Here is a 21,686-nt window from a genome sequence, read left to right as displayed (position 1 = left end):
TTGATATAATCCATATCCAATCTACCATTTTACGGATTAAAAATTTTTAATTCTATTCATTGTACGAACTAAATAAATAAAAAATCTTATATAAAAATAATTTTATTACCGATCAAATTCAAAATTAAATAAGATTTAAATAAATTAAGTGTTTAAATAAAGATAAAATAATACATTCAAAGTCTTAAAATATAACACAATGAAGAGAAAAAATCTCATTTGTTTAAATCAATACATGAAAATTAACTGTTTAAAAAGCTATATTTGTTTATTTAATTATTCTACTATTTAATCATGTTTATTATATATTATTATAAGATAAGATATGTATAGTGTTAATGTAACTACATTTTAACTTATTTATTTATTAGTAAGTAGTAACGCCACATTTACAAGTTTTATTTTTTTAATTAAATAAATAAATAAATTTTATTTTTTTATGGATTCGTGAATTTTTGTGGATTTATAAAAGTAAATTTATATCCAATCCACCGACCGCAGATTTTTAAATTTTCAATCCAATCCAATACATTAATCCACGGATCGAATTTTTACAGATTAGACAGATTAAGTGAATTGGATTAGATTCTAAACACTCCTATTTAAGACAGGGAGAAATTTGAAAAGGAGAAAGAGAGAGAAACTTAAAGAGGAGAAAGAGATAGAGAGAGAGAGAGAGAATTGTGAATCCTTTAACCTTCAAGTTCTCTTCCACTCGCAGGTGAACAAAGATAGAAGAGTCTAACCCACTCAGTATATGTGTCTTCCAGGCATTGGTCTCATTTTTCTCATATACGCCTCATCTAAGTAGATAACCATGCTGACTTGCACTTTTGTGGCACATCAACTACTCATTTCACTCTCGTTCCAAGACCGCAATCTCAAGCCAACTAACACTGCACCCTATTCACTAGACATTGCTCTAAATCTAGCAACTTTGGGTCTAGCTCTGAGACTTAACGTTGATAGGAATTTAATATGGACATTGGTTGATATTATCCTATTGAGATGTTCTCTTAGTGATATGACATTCCACACTTGTAGATTGTAATGATAAAAGTGATGACACTTGTAATGATAAAAGTGATGACACTTGTAATGATAAAAGTGATGCCGAGATGACAACTTTATGGCAATGAGACAGCCTCAACCATGTGCTTTGTGGAGGTGGCACCTATGCTTGGTGCCGAGATGACACATTCACCCGATTTCAAACTATTTGAATGATCCAAACATGTCGGCATATTTCATTTTACTGGCGCATTCAAGATATTTTCCTTCCTAAAATCCAAGACTTGCTGGTGGAATCAACTTCTAAGCCAGTGTTGTTTGTGAAACCTTTATGCTCCAAGAAATCAAATGATGTGTCGTGTCAATTATTTCATCGTAGTTCATTCAAATTCCGAGAACATGATAGTCACGTATCACTTACCGTGTCATCACAAAAATAGATCACTTTTTTTTTTTTTTTTTATCAACAAAAGTAGATCACTTGAGATGCATAAAGAGTTACTATGCATTAAGTAATTAATATGCAGTCATCCAATGAATTTTCATATTTAGATTTTACTGATAAAGGCAAACGAAAAAGTGAAACAAGCTTAAGCATCAGTCTCTATTCTTTTTCCCCTTCTTCAGAATTGCTTCTCTTCTGGTGAATGAAAACAATGGAGTACGGGAGTCAAAAGGGAAGTAACCCCAGGCTCCAAGGAACAAAAACAATCATGCGCTTGCAGGTTCAGTGGCTTTCTTCAGCCATGCCAACTCAGCTTCATCCAAGTATGGCGCTAGAATATCTCTACATTTTGAATGGTAGGCGTTCAGCCAATCTATCTCTTCAGGTGTCAATGACTTCAGGTTGATCATCTTTATCTGATATGGAGCCTGGCATAAGAAGAATCATCAAACATTAGAAAACCAAAACTTAGTTTGCATTCAACAACAGACTAGGCAAATTTCTGCAAGCATGGGCATGCCTGAAGCATAAAATTATATCAACTTTGACAACAGAGCCAACTGAAAGTAAAGAATACCAAAAGCAGGAGGACATATGTAGTGCAATTAGCAATGCTTAAGAAAATTATTAGCAGAATCGATAGTTGAACAAAAACTAAAACTCACATGAATCAACTTACCCACGTTATGTGCTCAAATGACAAGTAACCCTTATCCCCGAAATTAAATTTTGTATTGGCATCAGTGACTACAAGCACATTCTCCAATCTTATACCAAAGTTGCCATCCTCGTAGTAACCAGGTTCTGAGAAAGCATTTCATTACAATGAAAAATTAATCACAATGGTTTCAGCATTAACACATTTTCATTCTTGAACAAACTAAAAGAGATGCATGGGCAGAAATTTGTTCAGAAACAAATTTACTTGAGATAGGAAAAAGCTATGTCAAGTACTTCCCTTACGCCAATCAAGTAGTATTTTACAGTTATAAATAAAGGTCATGGTAACAATTTCTACAGCATTCAACAGAGGTAAAATATTGTTATACTAACCATCTGTTGCAGTCATGGAAGCATGTATTGGCACATTTCGAGGCTTGAAACTGATGGATTGGGGTCCTGCTCAGATAGTACAATTAAATAGATAAGAAAAACAATTAATAGCTTTTCAAACAAGAAAAACAACTAATAGCTTTTCAAACAAATAAAAGCACAAGGCAAGAGGCTGTAATTTACTGCTCACCTTCATGGACATTTAAGTAAGACCCAACTCCGTGACCAGTTCCATGTCGATAATCAAGACCATACTTCCACAAAGGAAGTCTAGCAAGAATGTCCAGGGTATGACCTATAGCAATGTTATTCAATCAATCAATAGACCTATAAAGCATTGTTAATCAATCAATCAATCGACTTTCAAACCAGATTTGACATTTTCAGGTAACTTCAATGTGGCTCTGAAATTACTGACATTAATTCCAACTGAAATAACTTATTTACATATGGTAAACAGATTAGAGAACATCTTGTAATACCGCAGGTTCCATTAGGAAACACAGCGTTGCCCAGAGCAATATGACCCTTGAGAACCTGCAAAATATCCAGCAAATCAAGCAGCCTCATTAAGAATTAACTTGAGATTGTCACAGCTTTCCGTTGCAATTCTTTTTATAAGAAACTCAAGATTATATTAAGGATGAATACTCAGAGAAGAGAAGTGGACCAGTTGTCCAACAAGTATGCAAAAAACTAAACTTTTTTGTACTTCACAAAAGTATACTGAATCACGCTATCTAGACCAGCGGTCCAGCCTTAAAGCCCTATCTCAGAAACCCATCCCAGTTGTATATCAACAGGGAATTAACAATTTATTCACAAATTTGTAAGTTCTTCCAGCAGAGGCAGCAGGGAAAATGTTACCAATTATCAGATAATGCGCCGCTAAACAAAAGTTGTGGAGGAGTTGGTTCAATGCCATTACTAATGGTGAACAACTGGTAGGGGCTGCCGAAGATCAAAATACTTTATGGCAGTGGTAATGCTTGTATACAGATAGTGATGGAGGCAATAACATTGACAAATAACTGAAGGTGTCCACACCAATAGGTCATCAAAGGTGTTATGAGAGCAAAGGCTGGAGAAAGTAAGAACAGTTATAGAATTTACATGCCCAATAAAGGCATGTAAGTAGCAGCTTACTACTGATTAAAGTGACTATATCAACTACAATGATGTTTATTTCTACATTATCCCTCCGTCCCCCCCACCCCTCTTTTTTCATCAAGAAAAATCTGGCTCCATCCAGCGTATTATGTCTTGCAATGTACACCAACTTTGAGGAACCTCTGGTGTCTGGTCATGAAAGGCCATGCTCAGATTGGACATTTGCATATGGGCCTTCTGAGGAGTCAGAGCCTCAAATATGTAATTGAAGAGCTAAAATTTCAAATAGGCAAAAGGAGGCATAATACAGTCCTGACCTTGATAACAAAAACAAAACATAGTGCCTGTGTTTTGAAATGCATAATACAATCAGGCACCTAACTGGTCTAGAAGTTAGGCTGAATTCAAGTACAGGATGAACTCCATGGTCTAAAAGAATATAAGAAAGAAAGGCACTAACCGCAGTATAGCATGCTTTCTCATGTGCTGAGGGTTTCCCAAAATGAAAAGTACGAGTTATATCAGTTGTTCCATCTTGATACTTCAATTGTACCATCAACATATCAATAAAGAGAGAAAAAAGTTAGAATTCAATGGACAACCTCAACATATATAACATTCCATGGACAACATGCAATTATGATTATTTGACAAACCTGTGCTCCTGAATCACATAGATAGATGCTGTTTGGATCCATCTCGGCACATGTTTCTGACTGTGGTGAATAATGCATGATGGCTGCATTTGGACCAACAGAAGAAATGGTAGGAAAGCTTAAGCCTCTAAAATGCTGCAATCATAAAAAATAAAAACAATCCTTGTTATGTTTGAAAAATCAAGAAGGTAGGCTGAGATCAAATGCTGCACTATATAAATACGATTCAGTAAGTAAACAAACCATGCCTTTTTTATTACCCTTTTTCCTTTGCAACCATTAAAAGTTCTCAACCTTGTTTTCTGATAATATGAAATGTTAGATATAACTACAACAAAAAATGTAGAAACCTTATACAAATTGTCAGAAAATTTGATTGACTATTGAGTACTGTCAAATAGTACGACCTTGGATTTCCCTCTGGCAAGCAAAAATATAGGGGTACTCTTTTTAATCTGCTTGTACGTGTAAGTAGGTAAGTATCAATCTTCAAAAATCTTTCCCATATCCCATATGAGAAAAGTTACACAGTTCTGGACTTGTATCTCTCCCATTTTAAATCCAAAAATTAGATTTTCAACCATCTCCCAAGATTCTAAAATCAGATTAAAATAGTTTCAGATATGTCTTCGAATCGAATGACACTTGTTCGTATGCTTTTATATTACATCTCACCCAAATCATCTACTTCAAATATGCCCACAATACAGCTTCCACTTTGATTTTTACAGTTGCAAAATGTGAAGATATTTTATTGCCTAAACTAGAGAACTAAAAAAAATTAGCGAAACCTATATTAGAAAGACCACAAATTTTCTACTCCTTTTGAGTAGTGCTTACGAGTTAGATGAATTTTTTTTTTTAAATCTATTGGCAGCATATGATATATTTTGGAAAAATTGAAGTTAGCATTACCTCTTTAGATGCTCGGAAACTCTCCAGCTTGTCACTTACAGTCACTTCGGTCAATTTCACGGTTCCCCTGCCAAAGTTCAAAAGATGAAGAAATGAATCAGTCATGTGAGGAAAAAAAAAAATTGTCTTCAGCAGCTTCGTGTACTCTGTGCAACAAGAAAACGAAAGATCCGATTTACTGGTTTCAGATAAAAACTTAATTAAATGTATTAATGAGATGTAATAGTTGCCATTTATGTTGAGATATGGCAATTAAAGACAAAAGCAAAATAAAAAAAAGATGTGAAGATACATGCAGTGCCAATACTAAAAACTAGAGAAGACAGAGGAAATCTTAAAGTATCATCCAACATCTAAGCAAGAATTAAATTAATCCAACTACAATGTTTAAAGAGGGGGAAAAAAGGATTTGAGTTTCTTGTCAAATATTTCACCTTTTCCTTGATGTCATTATACCATCATGTATAATGTATCACGTGATACATCACAATATCAACTAAAAATTTTTATGCACGGCCATAAAGTGCCAAAGTGAAAAATGAGGACAGACTTACGAATGTTTTTTCTCCTTTGTAGCCTCTCCTTCCAAGAAGTAACCAGAAGCACCATAAATCTCCTGCATCTGTACAATTGAGAGAAGCTTAGAATCATGTTTCAAGCTTAAGATTTTGTTCAAGTTATAAAAGAGAAAATAATTCAGACAATCAGGACAATGTTCATTAAAATTCTTGGAAACATAAAAAGTTCAAAGAACATAGATCTCATAACATACCTGCTTATCCAACCAAATGATATACTGCACAATAGCTGCACCATCGCGGATGTGGGCCTTTTTTAACCCATCCAACTCAACTGGGTTCTAAAACCATAACACATGCATCAGTAAACATAAATTGCTTTCTGAATTTCTTGTTGCAATAATAGCATTAAATGTGTTGATGTAAAATATTCTACAGTAACCTAAGATTTCGTTACACGGACTCATGCAGAATGCTGAACATTAGAAGCACATACAAATTTATAAAATCAATAAATAACTTTCTTTGGGATAAAATAAATAAAGCACTGACGAAATTTCTAAACAAAAATTGATAAACCAAAAAAAAAGTTCCAAAAAATACAAAATAAAACTCTATGAATACTAAACGCTAATTATGTTAAGAGCATTTAACAGCCAAATGTAAATAAGCAAAGCAGAAGCAAGTGAAAAAGAGCCCAAGTATATCTAACTTATAGGCTAAAAACCGTCGTAATGGTCCAAATTCCTAGCAATGGCAAGAAGAGCTCCAATACAACCCAGCAGCAGCAAAGTTAGGACCAAAAGCTGGGGCTCCTCAAGATTATTTGAATTTCATGCAATACCCAAGATCAAAATATGCCATAAAGTTAACATCACCCATCAAAAGCTCAAGCAACATTTACTTAGCTTTGTAGTATAAACAGGGTCCACATATATGTCAATATGGATGGATTCCAACTGGTACCATCCACAACTCTCTATACCACTTTGTCCTAGCAAATTTGTAGCACTAGACTTTTTAATTGGTTAGGAAATACAAGTACTACCTTTATAGCTTTTGCAAGAGCCAAAGGTGACTGCTGCAGAAGGACCTTATCAGAATTCAATTTTGAATACAAAGCATAGCTGCAAGAGTTAGGGTCAGCCCATATGAGATCAGATCCCTGTACATCAGCTGGAGGTTTGAGCTGATTAGACTGAAGCAAGACCACATCTGAGCTCACTGCGTCATAATCCCGCACTTCAACTCCACTTTCCTTCAAGAAGGAGATTACCTGTATACAGCACAAATGTATTGGATAAGTCAAATGTTTGCCCTACAAATTAATGTGTGTCCTTCTATGTATATAATAATTGCAATCCAGAGATTAGGACAGCATAAGTCTGATCCATGGTTTAAGAATTAAAATCAGATTCCACAATGGCGAGTCCAATACGGAATTCATACACAGCACAAACTGGACAACCCAACGTCCATGCATGAGAAGAGTTAATTAAAAAGGGTGTATATCATTCAGTTGAGAAGCCACTACTAAATACAGACATTCTGAGAAGATACAAAAAATAAAATTTTATAATACTGACCTCAGAAGACACCTTCCTCTTGTCAACATAAAGAAAAGCTGCGTTGGTTGTTACTATAGCAAATGCATGAACAACTGGGCAGTAGGGTACATCAGTTCCCCTTATATTATACAACCAAGCAACCTGAAAGAAGCAAGAGGGCTTGTATTTATTGCTACACAAAAACGAAAAAAATCTGAAAAATGGTGAAAATCCTAGTGATAGAAATTCTTAAGCTCAAGTCAAAAATAAAGGCAGAAGAATGGGATCAGTTATACGATAAATTAACCTCATCCAGAGTTGTGATGATGATACCACGAGCTTTTTCATTAGTGAGTTTTTCTCTCAAATCCTTCAACTTCTCTACAACAGAAGAACCAGCAAATTCTATTTGCTGAACAGTAACCGGATAAGTTTCCACTGGTGGTCGATTTTTCCAAACTTTGTCCACCAAATTGGTAGAGGTCTGAACCAGCTTCTGTTGTTTCTTTGCAAAAGCACGCTCCCACCTCTGTGCAGTGTCTATCGACACACACCAAGGGTCAACACCAATGGCCGCATCGTTTGGTAGATTCTAATAAAATCAAATGACAGGATCCACTTGATACCATCAAAAACTTTAAAACAATGAAAGTAAACAGATTATATATATATATATATGCTTGCAAGAGTAAGTAACAAAAAGAAAATACAGTGAGATTGTAAAACACTCATGAAATTAAGCGATCAAGGGACGAAAACTGAAAACTATATTTGATACGATTTCAAATCGAAGTGCTGGAAAATCAGAATAAAATGAACGTTTACATAACCTTAATTTAATTTCCATGAATAACTTCTTATTATTATATAGTAAAAAAGTCGGCAACTCACATTGGCCATCCAGACATCAACAGCGGGGTCCTCTAACATGCGCATAAGTTTCCACTCACCAGTAAGCTCCTGTGTTGCCTGCAAGAAATACCGTCCATCCGTCCACAGGAGCGCTTCATTCATTGTAATTAGCGCCAAACCTGAATCTCAATCGAAACAACATACACTTAAGAGAAACTCAATTTCACCTGAAATCTCCAACAATTTATAATCAAATTCCACATGTGACAATTAAAAAGAAAAAGAAAAGAAAAGAAAAGAAAAGAAAAGAAAAGAGTGAAAGAAACTGACCGGCACTTCCGGTGAAACCGGAGACAAATTCACGCCGTTTATCACGTGCAGAAACATATTCACTCTACATAGATCAAAATATTTAATACATTTAATTTTCTTTTAGACCAAAAAAGAAAACTCCAATATCATTCATATGAAAAGAAATTGTGATCTCAAAAAGATTACCTGGTGATAATCTTCGGAAGGAACGACGAGAGCATGGAGAGGAGGATCATGTGAGGACATAAGAGACCTCAAAGCAGATAGAATTTCCGCCATTGCTTTTTCCGATTTTTCTTTTATGTATTTAAATCTGATCAAATATTGTGATGAAACTGAATTTTTTGAGATGATTGATATGGTAGAGATTAGAGGATAGAGAGGGTGAGAAAATGAAGCACCTGCTATCTTGTTGGGAGTGCAAGTGAATTGAACTAAAAATAGTCCCAATTCTTTCGCAAGGGTGTGGGTGTAGTGTTAAATAATTTTCCAATTTCCGCTATTGACCTTTCATAAGGATGTTCTCTGCGTTTCACAATAAGAATCAAGTCCATATAGAATCAGATTATTTAGTATAAAATAGATTTGTTGGTATAGAATCAGATTATTTAGATATTTATTAGTATTGATTATTTAGATAATTTTTCAATAATCTTGATGAACTCATATTAAAATAAAAAATTAAAGGTGTTTGGGAATAAATAGAAGATTGGTAATGAAGCATATTAGTAATGAAGCGTCACGTGTCAACGTAAGGATTTATATCTATAAATAATTATCATAGGGTACTCGTCTTATACCATGTCCATTGATAATTGAGTTGGTAGACAGAGTATGTAATGGTAGAAATAAAGTGAATATTAATCATGTGAAATATTTCCATCATTCAAGGAAAATATTTAATTTGACAAGATCAAATAAGGAATATATTTCTGAAAAATAAAGGACAGCTAGCTATCACACTTACAAAAGCAAAGGATAGCACATCAAAGACAGTGGTCCTCAACTATCATGCCAAAAAGCTGTCCAACAACCTCCGCATAACTATCTTAAACCACATTATAGCGTACAAGAAAACAAATCACACCAAATAACATCATTTTTACTCTCCAAGCATGCTCGTAACAACCCAAAAAGTCATAATAAAGGTGAAATGACGAAAGAATCTAAAAAAGGACAGTCAAATCACCACTAGAACGGTGTCACGTGGCAAGGTAGCCAAGATATTTCATATATCTTAGACAATAAGGTTCTATTTTTCTCATAGTATACAATAAACACACACACAATCCACCAAAAGGCTTAGATCTCCTTCAACCTCCAACCACCATTTTAGAGAGCTTGCAGGCTCTCACACCATAAATAATTTATATAGCTGACTTGAGCATCGAAGTGTGGTTGTCAGCCACCTCTGTCTCCACCTCTAACATCTTTTCCGTTGTTCTGCAAGTCTAAGTTGCCTTTTCAGGCTCTCTCGCTCCAGACCTTAGCATCTCGCGTTAACCATCCTCTTTTTACTCCTCTTCATCTCCATAAAAGCCTACAACAGCCCACACACTTCGATTAAGAGAAATACCCTGCATCTTGAAAGTAAATTTATTGTTTTAGCCAGGTTTTCCTCTTTTCTTTTGCAACCAAAGTATACCTAAAACAAGCATCTTCATCTTTATCAAGACCAAACATCTCTATATCATTATCTAGCTTATTTTATTTATCTTGTATAATGTAAAATCTTATGTAACCTCTCATTTATTTAGGGGATTAGTAATTACTTTCTCCTATGGACGTATGCCAAAGGACGAACCATGTAAACATTATGTGTTCATTGTATTAATGTTTATTTTGTTGTATTTTCAATTTGTAGTCAAGATTGTGTTTCACATGTGAGTGCACTTGACGTACGCTACTTGTATTATGAGCAATCCCTCAAGTATACCTAAGCTATCCCAACTACCCTAAGTGCTCTATAGACACCTTAGTTACTTCCTAAATTAATTCTTATATGTTACTTCGCTCACCACCTAGGATACCTCAGCTAAACCACCTATCGTAAACATTAGAAAAATGCACCTAAGCACAAACTTAATACAAACTCCCCTCAAATATAAATTTATTTATTTGAGTCAAATTTGAGCTGAATCCAATGGGCACCACCGAATTGGTAAGAATTGAATCCTAGCGAAAATTTGGTGAAAACAAAAAATTTTTGTTTTATAACTTCTCATAATACCAAAAATGCCTAAAATTTTATATTCAATATAAATTTTCATCTCTTCTTCTTTGTTCTCATTTTCTTCTCAAAAATTAATTATTTAAATTGTAAATTCATATATAGCATTACTAATATTAAAAAATGCCACAAACTTTGCATTGCAACATGAGTACTATTAAATGGAGGTAATTACGATATATATGATCTCTTGGAAATAAAGAATCTTTCTTTAGAGGTGTCCTCTGCAATTGGATGCCTCCGTTAAGATTTTATATTAATTTCATTTTTATATATGACCTTGATATTTTATAAATTTTACACATACCTCACGATTCATGAGATAAATAAAAACAATAAATATTAATAAATTTAGATATTGATATTAATCATGCTTTAAAAGATATTTAAATTTGATATAGAAAAGAAAGAGGAATAGAGAATTAGTAGATGGATCTGTAAAGTGGGTGTAAATTTTTTAAAAATTGAAATCAAGTAAATACAAATATTATTATAATTACTGATTAAAATTGGGTAACCTACCTACTGGATGGTCGATAAGTAATTTTATAATTTTATAAAATTTATCATATAATAAATGAGTGACTAATAGTATTTGTAACTCAATTAGAACTCAAATGTGATTATTATTATTTTATGTAACTGTTAAAAAAACAATTATCATCTTATTTTTATTCAAGTAAATTGGAATTTAACTTTGCAGATGACAGATCATTTTTCGATCAACCAGTCAGATGTCATGTTATTGAAGCGCTTATGAGCTTAATGACTCATCATTTCTCTGAAGAACACAACGAATCATCCATAACATGCACTAACACGTACTATTTATACTTGTCAGTTGCATGAATGGCATCAATAATATGCCGTCCAACTTATTTCTTAGTGAATGTCTTGTCGTTTGCTTACAGCATGACAAATGATAGATCATCTACAACATTTATGCTGCGTTTACTTTTTTGATTGGAGTGGGAATCCTGAGGAGTGAGAATCTTTGGATTAAGAGTATGGAGTGGGAGTGGGAGTAGGGTGTTTACTTATACTAAATGAAAGTATGGATTGTCAACCAGAATCCCAATTATTTGTTTACTTTGTCTTGGATTGGGAGTAAATTATTTTAAATTACAATTTTATCCTTATGTACAGAATTATAATTTGTAATTAAAAAATTAATAAAAAAATATATTTGGAAAATAAGATAAATATTTTATTATATTTATAAATTAATAATAATTACTAATATTCTTAATTATGTAAATCATAATTTTTTATTAATTTTAATTTAAATTATGTGAATAAAAATTATTAATAATAGCAACACAAATGAAATATTATTATTGATAATATAGTACAAAATTAATATTTTTTAAGAATAAAATATTTATTGTTATTAATTAAATAAATAATTAATATTTATTAAAATTAATCTTTAATATTATTAATTTAAATATAATATTTATTTATTTTTATTTTATTAAATATAATAAAATAAATATGATATAATTATTATTTTTAATAAATATGATATTATTTATTTTTAACAATTGGGACTTTAGAAGTCTCGGCTTTATTAAAATCTAAAGTTTTCAAAAGTTTATCAAGATATTCTTTTTGAAGATTTGGATCAGAAATATGCTTTACAAGTTCAAGAAAAGTTTCTTGGTCTTTAGTCAAAACATTGATTTTAATTATATCATATTTATTTTATTAAATTTAATAAAATAAAAATAAATAAATATTATATTTAAATTAATAATATTAAACATTAATTTTAATAAATATTAATTATTTATTTAATTAATAACAATAAATATTTTATTCTTAAAAAATATTAATTTTGTACTATATTATCAATAATAATATTTCATTTGTGTTGCTATTATTAATAATTTTTATTCACATAATTTAAATTAAAATTAATAAAAAATTATGATTTACATAATTAAGAATATTAGTAATTATTATTAATTTATAAATATAATAAAATATTTATTTTATTTTCCAAATATATTTTTTATTAATTTTTTAATTACAAATTATAATTCTGTACATAAGGATAAAATTGTAATTTAAAATAATTTACTCCCAATCCAAGACAAAGTAAACAAATAATTGGGATTCTGATTGACAATCCATATTTTCATTTAGTAATCCCAGTAATGAATGGTTGGATAAAATTGCTTTGTTGGTAATCCCAGTAATGAATGGTTCTTCATCTTCATCTTCATCTTCATCTTCGTCTTCAGAGGTGTCAGCCACTGATGACTTTGACCGGGAGGCGAGGAGCTGTTCCATTGCTTTGAAGTATTCTTCTTCTGTTTTGGCACCTGCCAATAGTGATTGGGCTTTGGACTTTTTGGTTAAAAATGTTTGTTGGGCTTTTGAATGTGTTATGGTGGGTTGAAGAAGGCCTTTGGCAGAGAGCCAATCTCGGACCAAATTTTCAGTCAATTTTGACTATTCGTCAAATTTAGACCACCATTTTACTTTAAAGGTTCTTTGAAGGATGAGTTGGGAATCTTGGGTATGAAGCCGAAGGTTCCACATCCATACCCATGGAAGGAAGAAATTTGTACATAAACAGAGAAATGGGGGAAACCTTTTCTCGGATTCAGAAGGAGTATAGTGGGCTTTGAAGAGATTTAAACAATGGGTAGCATTCGGGGTTAAAATTTATGGTATTGGGCCAAAAGTATTCCACTAATGATGGAACCAGTTTGGAAGGCTTTGAACGGTTATTTTTGGGTTAAAGAAAAATAACCAAGAATGAGATTTTTTGGGATTTTGGATAAAAAAGGTGTTATACCAGGCTTGTTGGTAATCCCAGTAGGAATAAGTCCGACAATGAGGTAAACGTGTTTGAAAATTTAAAGGGAAAGTTTTAAAATTATGGAGTAGGTTGTTGAGTGTTAGAAAATGCATATTTATAAAGGAGAAAACCGTCATTTTACATTTTAAGTCTTACTAACAACCCTTACTTTTATATATTTAACCTTCTTGTGATTTAATTACATGTGTTTTATTTTAATTAAGTATTTTATGTATTTTAGGGGCATTATAGTCATTTCACAATAAAGGAGAGATCAGACGGCAAAACGGACATCACTTTTGAACTCAGGACGGTCGAAAACCTTAGGAGGAGCATAAAAGGAAAAATGGCACTATTCACATGTACGGTACTATTCACGTGTACGGTACTGTATACGTTACTGTTCACGACACTGTTCACATAGACGGATGATGACGTGGCATTGACCGATGATGTGGCATTGACTGATGAGGTGTCACGATCCTGTTGGACTAAAATTCTTATGTACTGTTGATGGTGACGTGGCAGCATATTAGTGGACGAAAAATCTCGCGTACGGTGCATGCATCACACAGGATTATTTTCAACCAAACCGCGTTACTGTTCATCCGGGTCAAACCGCGTTACTGTTCAAAGTCGGGTCAAACCGTGTTACTGTTCATCCGCGTGGTCAAACCGTGGACTGTTGACTGATGACGTGGCGCAATCCTGAGCGTCCAAACTGTTTTTAATCCGATGGCCATGATTTACTCCATGTATCTATAAAAAGGGGGCCTCCCCCCCCTAATTTGATATCTCTGAATCCATTTTTGGGATCCATTTTCTGTAATTCCCTCTCCATCTTGTATTTTCTTCGTATTTTAATAAATTTCCATTTTGCCTCTAGTTCAATTATGAGTAGCTAATTTCCGTTCGAGCTTGGGTTGAAGGTGAAGTCTCAACATGTGTCATGGGCTTAATTTGGTAAATTTATTTTCTCTTCCCCTCTAGTTTTTGTGGATGTTTTGACTTGTCGTCGACAAATAATAATATTCTTGTCTAGTACCGCCTTGGTTTCACCGGCCCCCTAGTACAAGGTTATTATTATTTGGCACGATAAGCCCTTAGCACCATATTGATTAGAGCGTGGTTCATGAGGTGTGGATTCCCCCCTCATGATTTAATTGGCATTAATACGGATTATTTAGCCCATGATGCATGTTGATACGGATCCAGATACCCAAGTACGTCATTTCAATAGAATTATCTTCAATTTATTCTCGCCATTGCAATTCCAATTTTAGAATTTATTCTCGCCATTTTAATTTAAGTTTTAGCATATACCAAATCATTTCCACCATAAATCCAACAACCCATTTACAAAATTAATTCTATACACAATTAAAATCCACCTCCTCGTGGGATCGACACTCGTCACCATAGATCTATACTACAATAGATTCGTGCGCTTGCGAGTACATTAAAATTTGCACAACAAGTTTTTGGCGCCGTTGCCGGGGAGGTAAGTAATTTTAATTCATAGAATTAATTTTTGTGAATAATTTCTTTTATTTGTTTTCTTGTATTTTTTTTTTATTATTAAAAAAAAAAAAGAAAAAAAAGTGAATCTACATTTAAAGGTTAGTATTTCTTTTCTTTTTCTCTTCTTTAAAATTCTGTAATTTAATTTTCCATTTATTTTTCTTTGTAATTTTTTCTTTGTTTATCTTATTAATTTAATTTTTAGTTAATTTCTTCCACGTATTTATTTTTGTGTATTTTTATAGAAAGGTTGTAATAGCGCAATAAGGTTAGTATCGTAATTTCTCCCTCTTCTTTATTTTTACTTGTTTTGTTCCTATCTTTATTTTTATTTTATTTGTTTTGCATGCATGGTCGTAGGTCATTATTACCTAATCTTGAACCTATAGACCTTGAACTAGAAAGAACACTTCGCACACACAAACAAATTAAAAATAAAATGGATTTGCAACCACAGGAGAGGCCATTTAAGGACTACTTCAGTCCCTTAGCTAATTTGAGCACGTCATGCATAAGATACCCAAATGTAGCTGCTAGGAGTTTTGAATTAAAACCTAGTGTGTTAAATTGTCTCCCTACATTTTATGGCCTAGAAAATGAGGATCCATATAATCATTTGAATGATTTTCATGCCATTTGTCAAACATTCAAATATGAGAATTTTTCAGATGATGATGTTAAACTTAGACTATTCCCATTTTCTTTAAAAGATAGAGCTCGTTCATGGTTAAATACTTTACCTGCTAATAGCATTTCATCATGGGAACAAATGGTAACGAAATTTTTGAATAAATATTTCCCAGTGCATAAAACCAACGCTATTCGCAGGGAAATCTCGGAGTTTACCCAGAGAGAGGACGAGCAATTTTTCGAAACATGGGAGCGATTCAATGGGCTACTCTTGAAGTGTCCACATCATGGGTATGAGAAATGGCACCAATGCCAATACTTTTTAGAGGGATTACTGCCGAATGTGCAAGAATGGCTAATGGCAACAAGTGGAGGAGAGCTAATGTCAAAAAGTGCATCAGAAATTTGGGAATTCTTCCAGCGACAAGCGGACAATTCCCAACAACGGAGTCGATCACTCAGGAATACTAGAAGGATTAAAGGAGTGAATGAGGTTCAAATTGGCGAATCAACTTCAGGAATCAAAGAAGTCAAGGAGATGGTTGAAGGTCTTGCTCGACAAATAGCATCGTTATCAACTGCTAAATCAACAGAACCACATGACCATGACTCATACTCAGATCAAGCCAATGCCATAGGTGTAATGAGAAAGCCATCAAATTACAACCCATACTCCAACACATATAACCCTGGATGGAGAGACCACCCTAATTTTTCATGGTCTCAAGGATTCCAACAGAATGGACCAGCAGCTCCAGCTCCACCAATGCAACAAATTTCTCAAACTCCTCAAGCCTCTCAGCCACCATTTAGACCATACAATCAAAACCAGAATTACTCTCAGCCCAGACCATGGGAGGATTCATTCCAGAATCTTAAGAATCTTACTCACTCCACGATTGAGCAACAGAACCGCACCATTGATGGACTACGAAATGAGTTGAGAGCAGGCTTCAACTCACAAGCTCAATCAGTTTCAAGCCTCGAGAAGATGGTGGGACAACTTGCTTCTTCAGTTCAGACCTTGGCAATGACCGTTGAGAAAGGTAAGTTTCCAAGTCAACCAGTGCCTAACCCTAAAGGAGTGCATGAAGCAAGTACCAGTTCACCACAGCAGCATGGAGAAGTCAAAGCAGTAATGACCTTGCGAAAAGGAAAAGAAGTCGACAACAAAGTGGAGATGCCGGTAACCAAAGAAAATCAAATTGTACCTGTGAATGTTGAAGACTCATCACCGGAGGAGAAAGAAGAAACCAACCCACGAGAATACGTTCCGAAAGCTCCATTTCCTCAAAGGTTAGCGAAAGGAAAGAAGGAAAAATCCACAGGTGAGATTCTCGAAATCTTCAAACAGGTAAGTGTTAATATCCCTTTGCTTGATGCTATTAAACAAGTTCCATCTTATGCCAAGTTTCTTAAAGACCTTTGTACTAAAAAGAGAAATATGCATGTTCAAAAGAAGGCATTTTTAACAGAAAACGTTAGTTCTATACTCCAACATAAAATTCCTTTAAAATGCAAAGACCCTGGCTCCCCCACTATCTCATGTAGTATAGGGAACCACACAATTGAGAATGCTTTGTTGGATTTAGGAGCTAGTGTAAATTTGTTGCCTTACTCTGTTTTCGTGAAACTTGGACTGGGAGAATTACACCCAACTCCAGTGGTGTTACAGCTTGCAGATCGGTCCACGAAAATACCTCGTGGTATTGTGGAGGACGTGCTTATCCAGGTAGACAAGTTTTATTTTCCTGTTGATTTCATTGTAATTGACACTCAACCAATACAGGACTCAAGGAAGCACATCCCCATTATTCTAGGCCGACCTTTCTTGGCAACTGCAGATGCTCATATTCAATGTAGGATCGGAAATATGCAGTTGTCCTTCGGCAACATGACTATGGAGCTAAACATTTTCAACATTGCCAAACAACCTTACAGTGTAGATGATGGAATTGTTGATGTGGATTTAATTGAAGCATTAGTTGATGATACTTTTGTTTCAAACCTTAGTGATCCTTTACAAACATGTTTAACTCACTTTGGTTTGGATTTTGATATTGACAGATCGGTCGATGAGGTCAATGCCCTGCTTGACTCAACACCATCTATGGACACTAATAAATGGAAGTCAAGAGTTGAGCAACTAGCACCATCAGAGAAGCAACTCATTCCATCATCAGAATCACCACCGAAACTCGAGCTCAAACCATTGCCCAACACTTTGGAATATGCGTTTTTGGGAGAAGAAAGTACTCTACCGGTAATCATCTCAGCATCCCTCAATGACGAACAAAAAGGTAAGTTGTTGGATGTTTTGAAAGAGCACAAAGGGGCATTAGGATGGACCATAGCAGACATTAAAGGTATAAACCCAGTAGACTGCATGCATTACATTCACCTTGATGAAAATGCTAAAACTACTAGGGAGATGCAACGTCGGTTAAATCCTAACATGAAAGAAGTTGTTAGAACTGAAGTCCTTAAGCTATTAGATGCAGGTATCATTTATCCAATTTCTGATAGTTCATGGGTCAGTCCTGTACAAGTTGTCCCCAAAAAGTCAGGAGTCACAGTAGTTACGAATGCTGATAATGAATTGATACCCACTAGAGTAACTACAGGATGGCGTGTATGCATTGATTATAGAAAGTTGAATTCTGTCACACGTAAAGACCATTTTCCTTTACCATTTATTGATCAAATGCTTGATAGATTAGCAGGCCATGAATTTTATTGCTTTCTAGATGGCTACTCAGGATATAATCAGATTCCCATAGCACCAAAAGATCAAGAGAAAACTACTTTCACTTGCCCTTTTGGCACATTTGCATATAGGAGAATGCCATTTGGATTATGTAATGCACCTGCTACATTTCAACGATGCATGCTAAGCATTTTTTCTGATATGGTTGAACGATTTCTTGAAGTCTTTATGGATGACTTTTCTGTCTTTGGTGATTCATTTGATCAATGTTTACATCATCTAACACTAGTTCTGCAGAGATGTATCGAGAAGAACTTGGTCTTAAATTGGGAGAAATGTCATTTTATGGTAAAACAAGGTATTGTTCTCGGTCACATCATTTCGAGCAAAGGTATTGAGGTTGACAAAGCCAAGGTGGATCTCATTTCTAATCTTCCTCCACCTAAAACAGTCAGAGAAGTAAGATCTTTCCTTGGGCATGCTGGTTTCTATAGACGTTTCATTAAAGATTTTAGCAAAGTTTCTAGACCCTTATGCAATTTACTTGCTAAGGATGTACCTTTTATCTTTAATGATTCATGTCTTATGGCGTTTGAAAAATTAAAACGGTTGTTGACATCATCACCCATCATTCAGGCCCCAAACTGGAGCTTACCATTTGAGCTAATGTGTGATGCATCTGATTATGCAGTAGGAGCAGTATTAGGACAAAGAGTTGATCGAATTCCCCATGTTATTTACTATGCTAGTATGACATTGAATGATGCACAGTTGAACTATTCAACTACTGAAAAAGAAATGCTAGCAGTAGTGTTTGCATTGGAAAAATTTCGATCTTATCTCATTGGTTGTAAAATAATTGTGTTCACAGATCATGCTGCTCTTAAATATCTTCTCACAAAGAAAGATGCAAAAGCTAGACTAATTCGTTGGGTGTTACTTTTGCAGGAATTTGACTTGGAATTCAAAGATAAGAAAGGGTCAGAAAATGTTGTGGCGGACCATCTCTCTCGTCTTCACTTTGACACAATTACAGAGCCATTAATATTAAATGAGTCATTTCCAGATGAACAATTAATGAGTGTGGAAGTATTACCTTGGTATGCTGATATAGTTAATTATCTTGTTACAGGTAAACTTCCAGAGCATTGGACCAAGCAAGACAAGATCAAATTCTTTGCGGAAATAAAGAATTTCTTTTGGGATGACCCGTATTTGTTCAAGTATTGTGCAGACCAAATTGTTAGACGATGTGTCCCAGAAAATGAAATTCAGAATATCCTTTCATTCTGCCATGAACAAGCTTGTGGAGGCCATTTCAGTGCTAAGAAAACAGCGACTAAAGTTTTACAATGTGGTTTCTATTGGCCAACACTATTTCGAGACGCTTACACTTTTTGTTCTTCATGTGATAGGTGTCAACGAATGGGGAGCATTACACGAAGGAACATGATGCCACTAAATCCAATTTTAGTGGTTGAGATTTTTGACGTATGGGGTATCGACTTCATGGGACCCTTTCCCCCTTCTTTTGGCCATCAATACATATTGGTTGGTGTTGACTACGTCTCAAAATGGGTAGAAGCAATTCCATGTAGAACCAATAATCACAAGGTGGTGATAGGATTTTTGAAAAACAATATTGTCTCACGCTTTGGATTCCCTCGAGCAATAATCAGTGATGGTGGTGCCCACTTTTGTAACAAAGCATTCAAAGCACTTTTGACAAAGTATTCAATCACACACAAAGTGGCAACCCCGTATCATCCGCAAACCAGTGGCCAAGTTGAGATATCCAATCGAGAAATAAAGCACATATTAGAAAAGACGGTGAGGCCAGACAAAAAAGATTGGTCATTAAGACTTGATGATGCCTTATGGGCATATAGAACGGCTTTCAAGACCCCGATTGGGATGTCACCCTACAGGCTAGTGTATGGAAAAGCTTGCCACCTACCTGTGGAACTCGAGCATCGTGCATATTGGGCCATCAAGAAATTCAATTTTGACATGCAGCAAGCCAGCTCAGAAAGAAGATTACAGCTGGCAGAACTTGAAGAAATTCGCAATGACGCGTACGAAAATGCCAAGATTTACAAGCAACGAATGAAAGTCTTCCATGATAAGCAAATTATGAGAAAATCGTTCACTCCAGGTCAGAAAGTACTTTTATTCAATTCTCGCTTGCACCTATTCCCAGGTAAGTTACGCTCTCGTTGGTCTGGCCCATTTATTGTTCATACTGTTTTTCCACATGGGGCAATTGAAATTAAGGACCCAAAGAACGGTGTCACGTTTAAAGTTAATGGTCAAAGATTAAAGCCATATCTAGAATACCAACCATGTGGAGAAGACACCGAAATAAATTTGAGTGACCCACCAGATTTGAATTGATTTTTTCTTTCTTTCTTTTCGTTGATTTGATTTTGTTTTCTTTCTTTATATTATTCTTTTGCTAATTGAAATTGTTTTTGCATAAGTGTGTTTATTTTACCATTAAGTTTTCTCTTATCATTGTTAATCATGAGTCTCATACTTAGACCGTTCCTCCTGAACATTCTTAAACCACTTCAACGTGTCAAAACTCATCTCAAAAGGCATATTCAATTTTGTAAAACACAACGCATTTGGGCTCTACAACCACCAGAGTTAGTAGCCTATGTTGAGGGTTTAGAACACCAACTCAGAGACATTGAGAGAAGTGTTTACGACATCCAGTTGGAGCTTGAGGTAAATTCAATAAGAGGACGATTTTAATTTTCTTTGTGTGTTTTAATTTGTTTTTCTATTTGTGTGCTTTAGTTTGTTACCCCGGTGAAGTGGCGGATAACGGTACTCCGTGACAATCAAGTCGGTTACTTCAGTTTTCCATAATAACTGATATTCTGAGGCGAAGGTATGGACAGAAACGAGATTCTAGCGAAGCTTCACAAGCGATTCCCTTCACTCCCTCAGAATGCCCTCCTTACGATCTATAAAGCCCGATCTGAACGCATGCGATTGCTCATGAGGAATAACATACCTGCAGACATCCGTTGGTTAATCGAGGCTAAAGTACGATTAGCAGGTGAGTTACCTCCTAAATTTATTGCATACATGCCTGGTTGTGGTAAAGGAAATTATGCAAGAAAACGACGAGCTCGAAGAATTTCTGTTGCTTGTCATAAGTGTGCCAGAATGAGTTGCAATAAAAACCCATGTTCTTTAGGAATGATGTCTGATAACAGGGAAGATAAGATTCAATTCATTAGGGATGGGTTGAATAAGGAGTCATTGGATGATATCCTTTTGTCTCTTGAAACGCATCCCAGTGGATATGTGCAAGGAGCGATTCTCCAGTTATGGCCATTATTCCAGAAAGAGCATGCAC

The 21,686-nt window shown here is 34.7% G+C and overlaps 1 protein-coding gene and 1 non-coding gene across 4 annotated transcripts; both read right to left on the bottom strand.

Annotated features, from left to right (window-relative positions):
- Positions 1-1,498: 1,498 nt before the first annotated feature.
- On the bottom strand, positions 1,499-8,942 carry LOC102607290 (aminopeptidase P1). 3 transcript variants are annotated; one of them, XM_006466669.4, is made up of 16 exons: positions 8,606-8,934; positions 8,438-8,501; positions 8,147-8,286; positions 7,563-7,847; positions 7,295-7,417; positions 6,757-6,984; positions 5,963-6,049; positions 5,745-5,812; positions 5,191-5,257; positions 4,276-4,410; positions 4,080-4,160; positions 2,992-3,046; positions 2,700-2,804; positions 2,510-2,575; positions 2,136-2,260; positions 1,499-1,884 (listed from the first exon to the last, which is right to left on the bottom strand). In XM_006466669.4, the coding sequence occupies exons 1-16, from the start codon at positions 8,696-8,698 to the stop codon at positions 1,723-1,725; spliced, it is 1,884 nt and encodes a 627-aa protein (XP_006466732.1). In that variant the 5' UTR covers positions 8,699-8,934; the 3' UTR covers positions 1,499-1,722. The 3 variants fall into 3 exon arrangements, 2 of the variants coding, with proteins under 2 accessions (XP_006466732.1, XP_024954041.1); XM_025098273.2 differs by lacking the exon at positions 8,606-8,934 and having other exon boundaries at positions 8,147-8,334; positions 8,438-8,491; XR_003065257.2 differs by lacking the exon at positions 1,499-1,884 and having other exon boundaries at positions 2,178-2,260; positions 2,957-3,046; positions 8,606-8,942.
- Positions 8,943-15,799: 6,857 nt separating this feature from the next.
- Positions 15,800-15,903, bottom strand: LOC127898996 (small nucleolar RNA R71). The gene has a single exon (XR_008050764.1). It is a non-coding gene; the product is annotated as a small nucleolar RNA R71 (small nucleolar RNA).
- Between the last annotated feature and the right edge of the window lie 5,783 nt (positions 15,904-21,686).

Source organism: Citrus sinensis, chromosome 7 (assembly GCF_022201045.2).
Source record: "Citrus sinensis cultivar Valencia sweet orange chromosome 7, DVS_A1.0, whole genome shotgun sequence".
In the NCBI taxonomy this organism is placed as follows: Eukaryota; Viridiplantae; Streptophyta; class Magnoliopsida; order Sapindales; family Rutaceae; genus Citrus; species Citrus sinensis.
This window is presented reverse-complemented; position numbering and strand designations above follow the sequence as displayed.

Excerpts from the sequence above, each read along its gene's own strand:
- LOC102607290 (XM_006466669.4), bottom strand. The coding sequence starts at position 8,698 with ATGGCGGAAATTCTATCTGCTTTGAGGTCTCTTATGTCCTCACATGAT. Across the intron at positions 6,985-7,294 it reads AGAGGAAGGTGTCTTCTGAG|GTAATCTCCTTCTTGAAGGA; the intron begins GTCAGTATTATA and ends TGCTGTATACAG. Across the intron at positions 1,885-2,135 it reads CATTTGAGCACATAACGTGG|GCTCCATATCAGATAAAGAT; the intron begins GTAAGTTGATTC and ends TTCTTATGCCAG.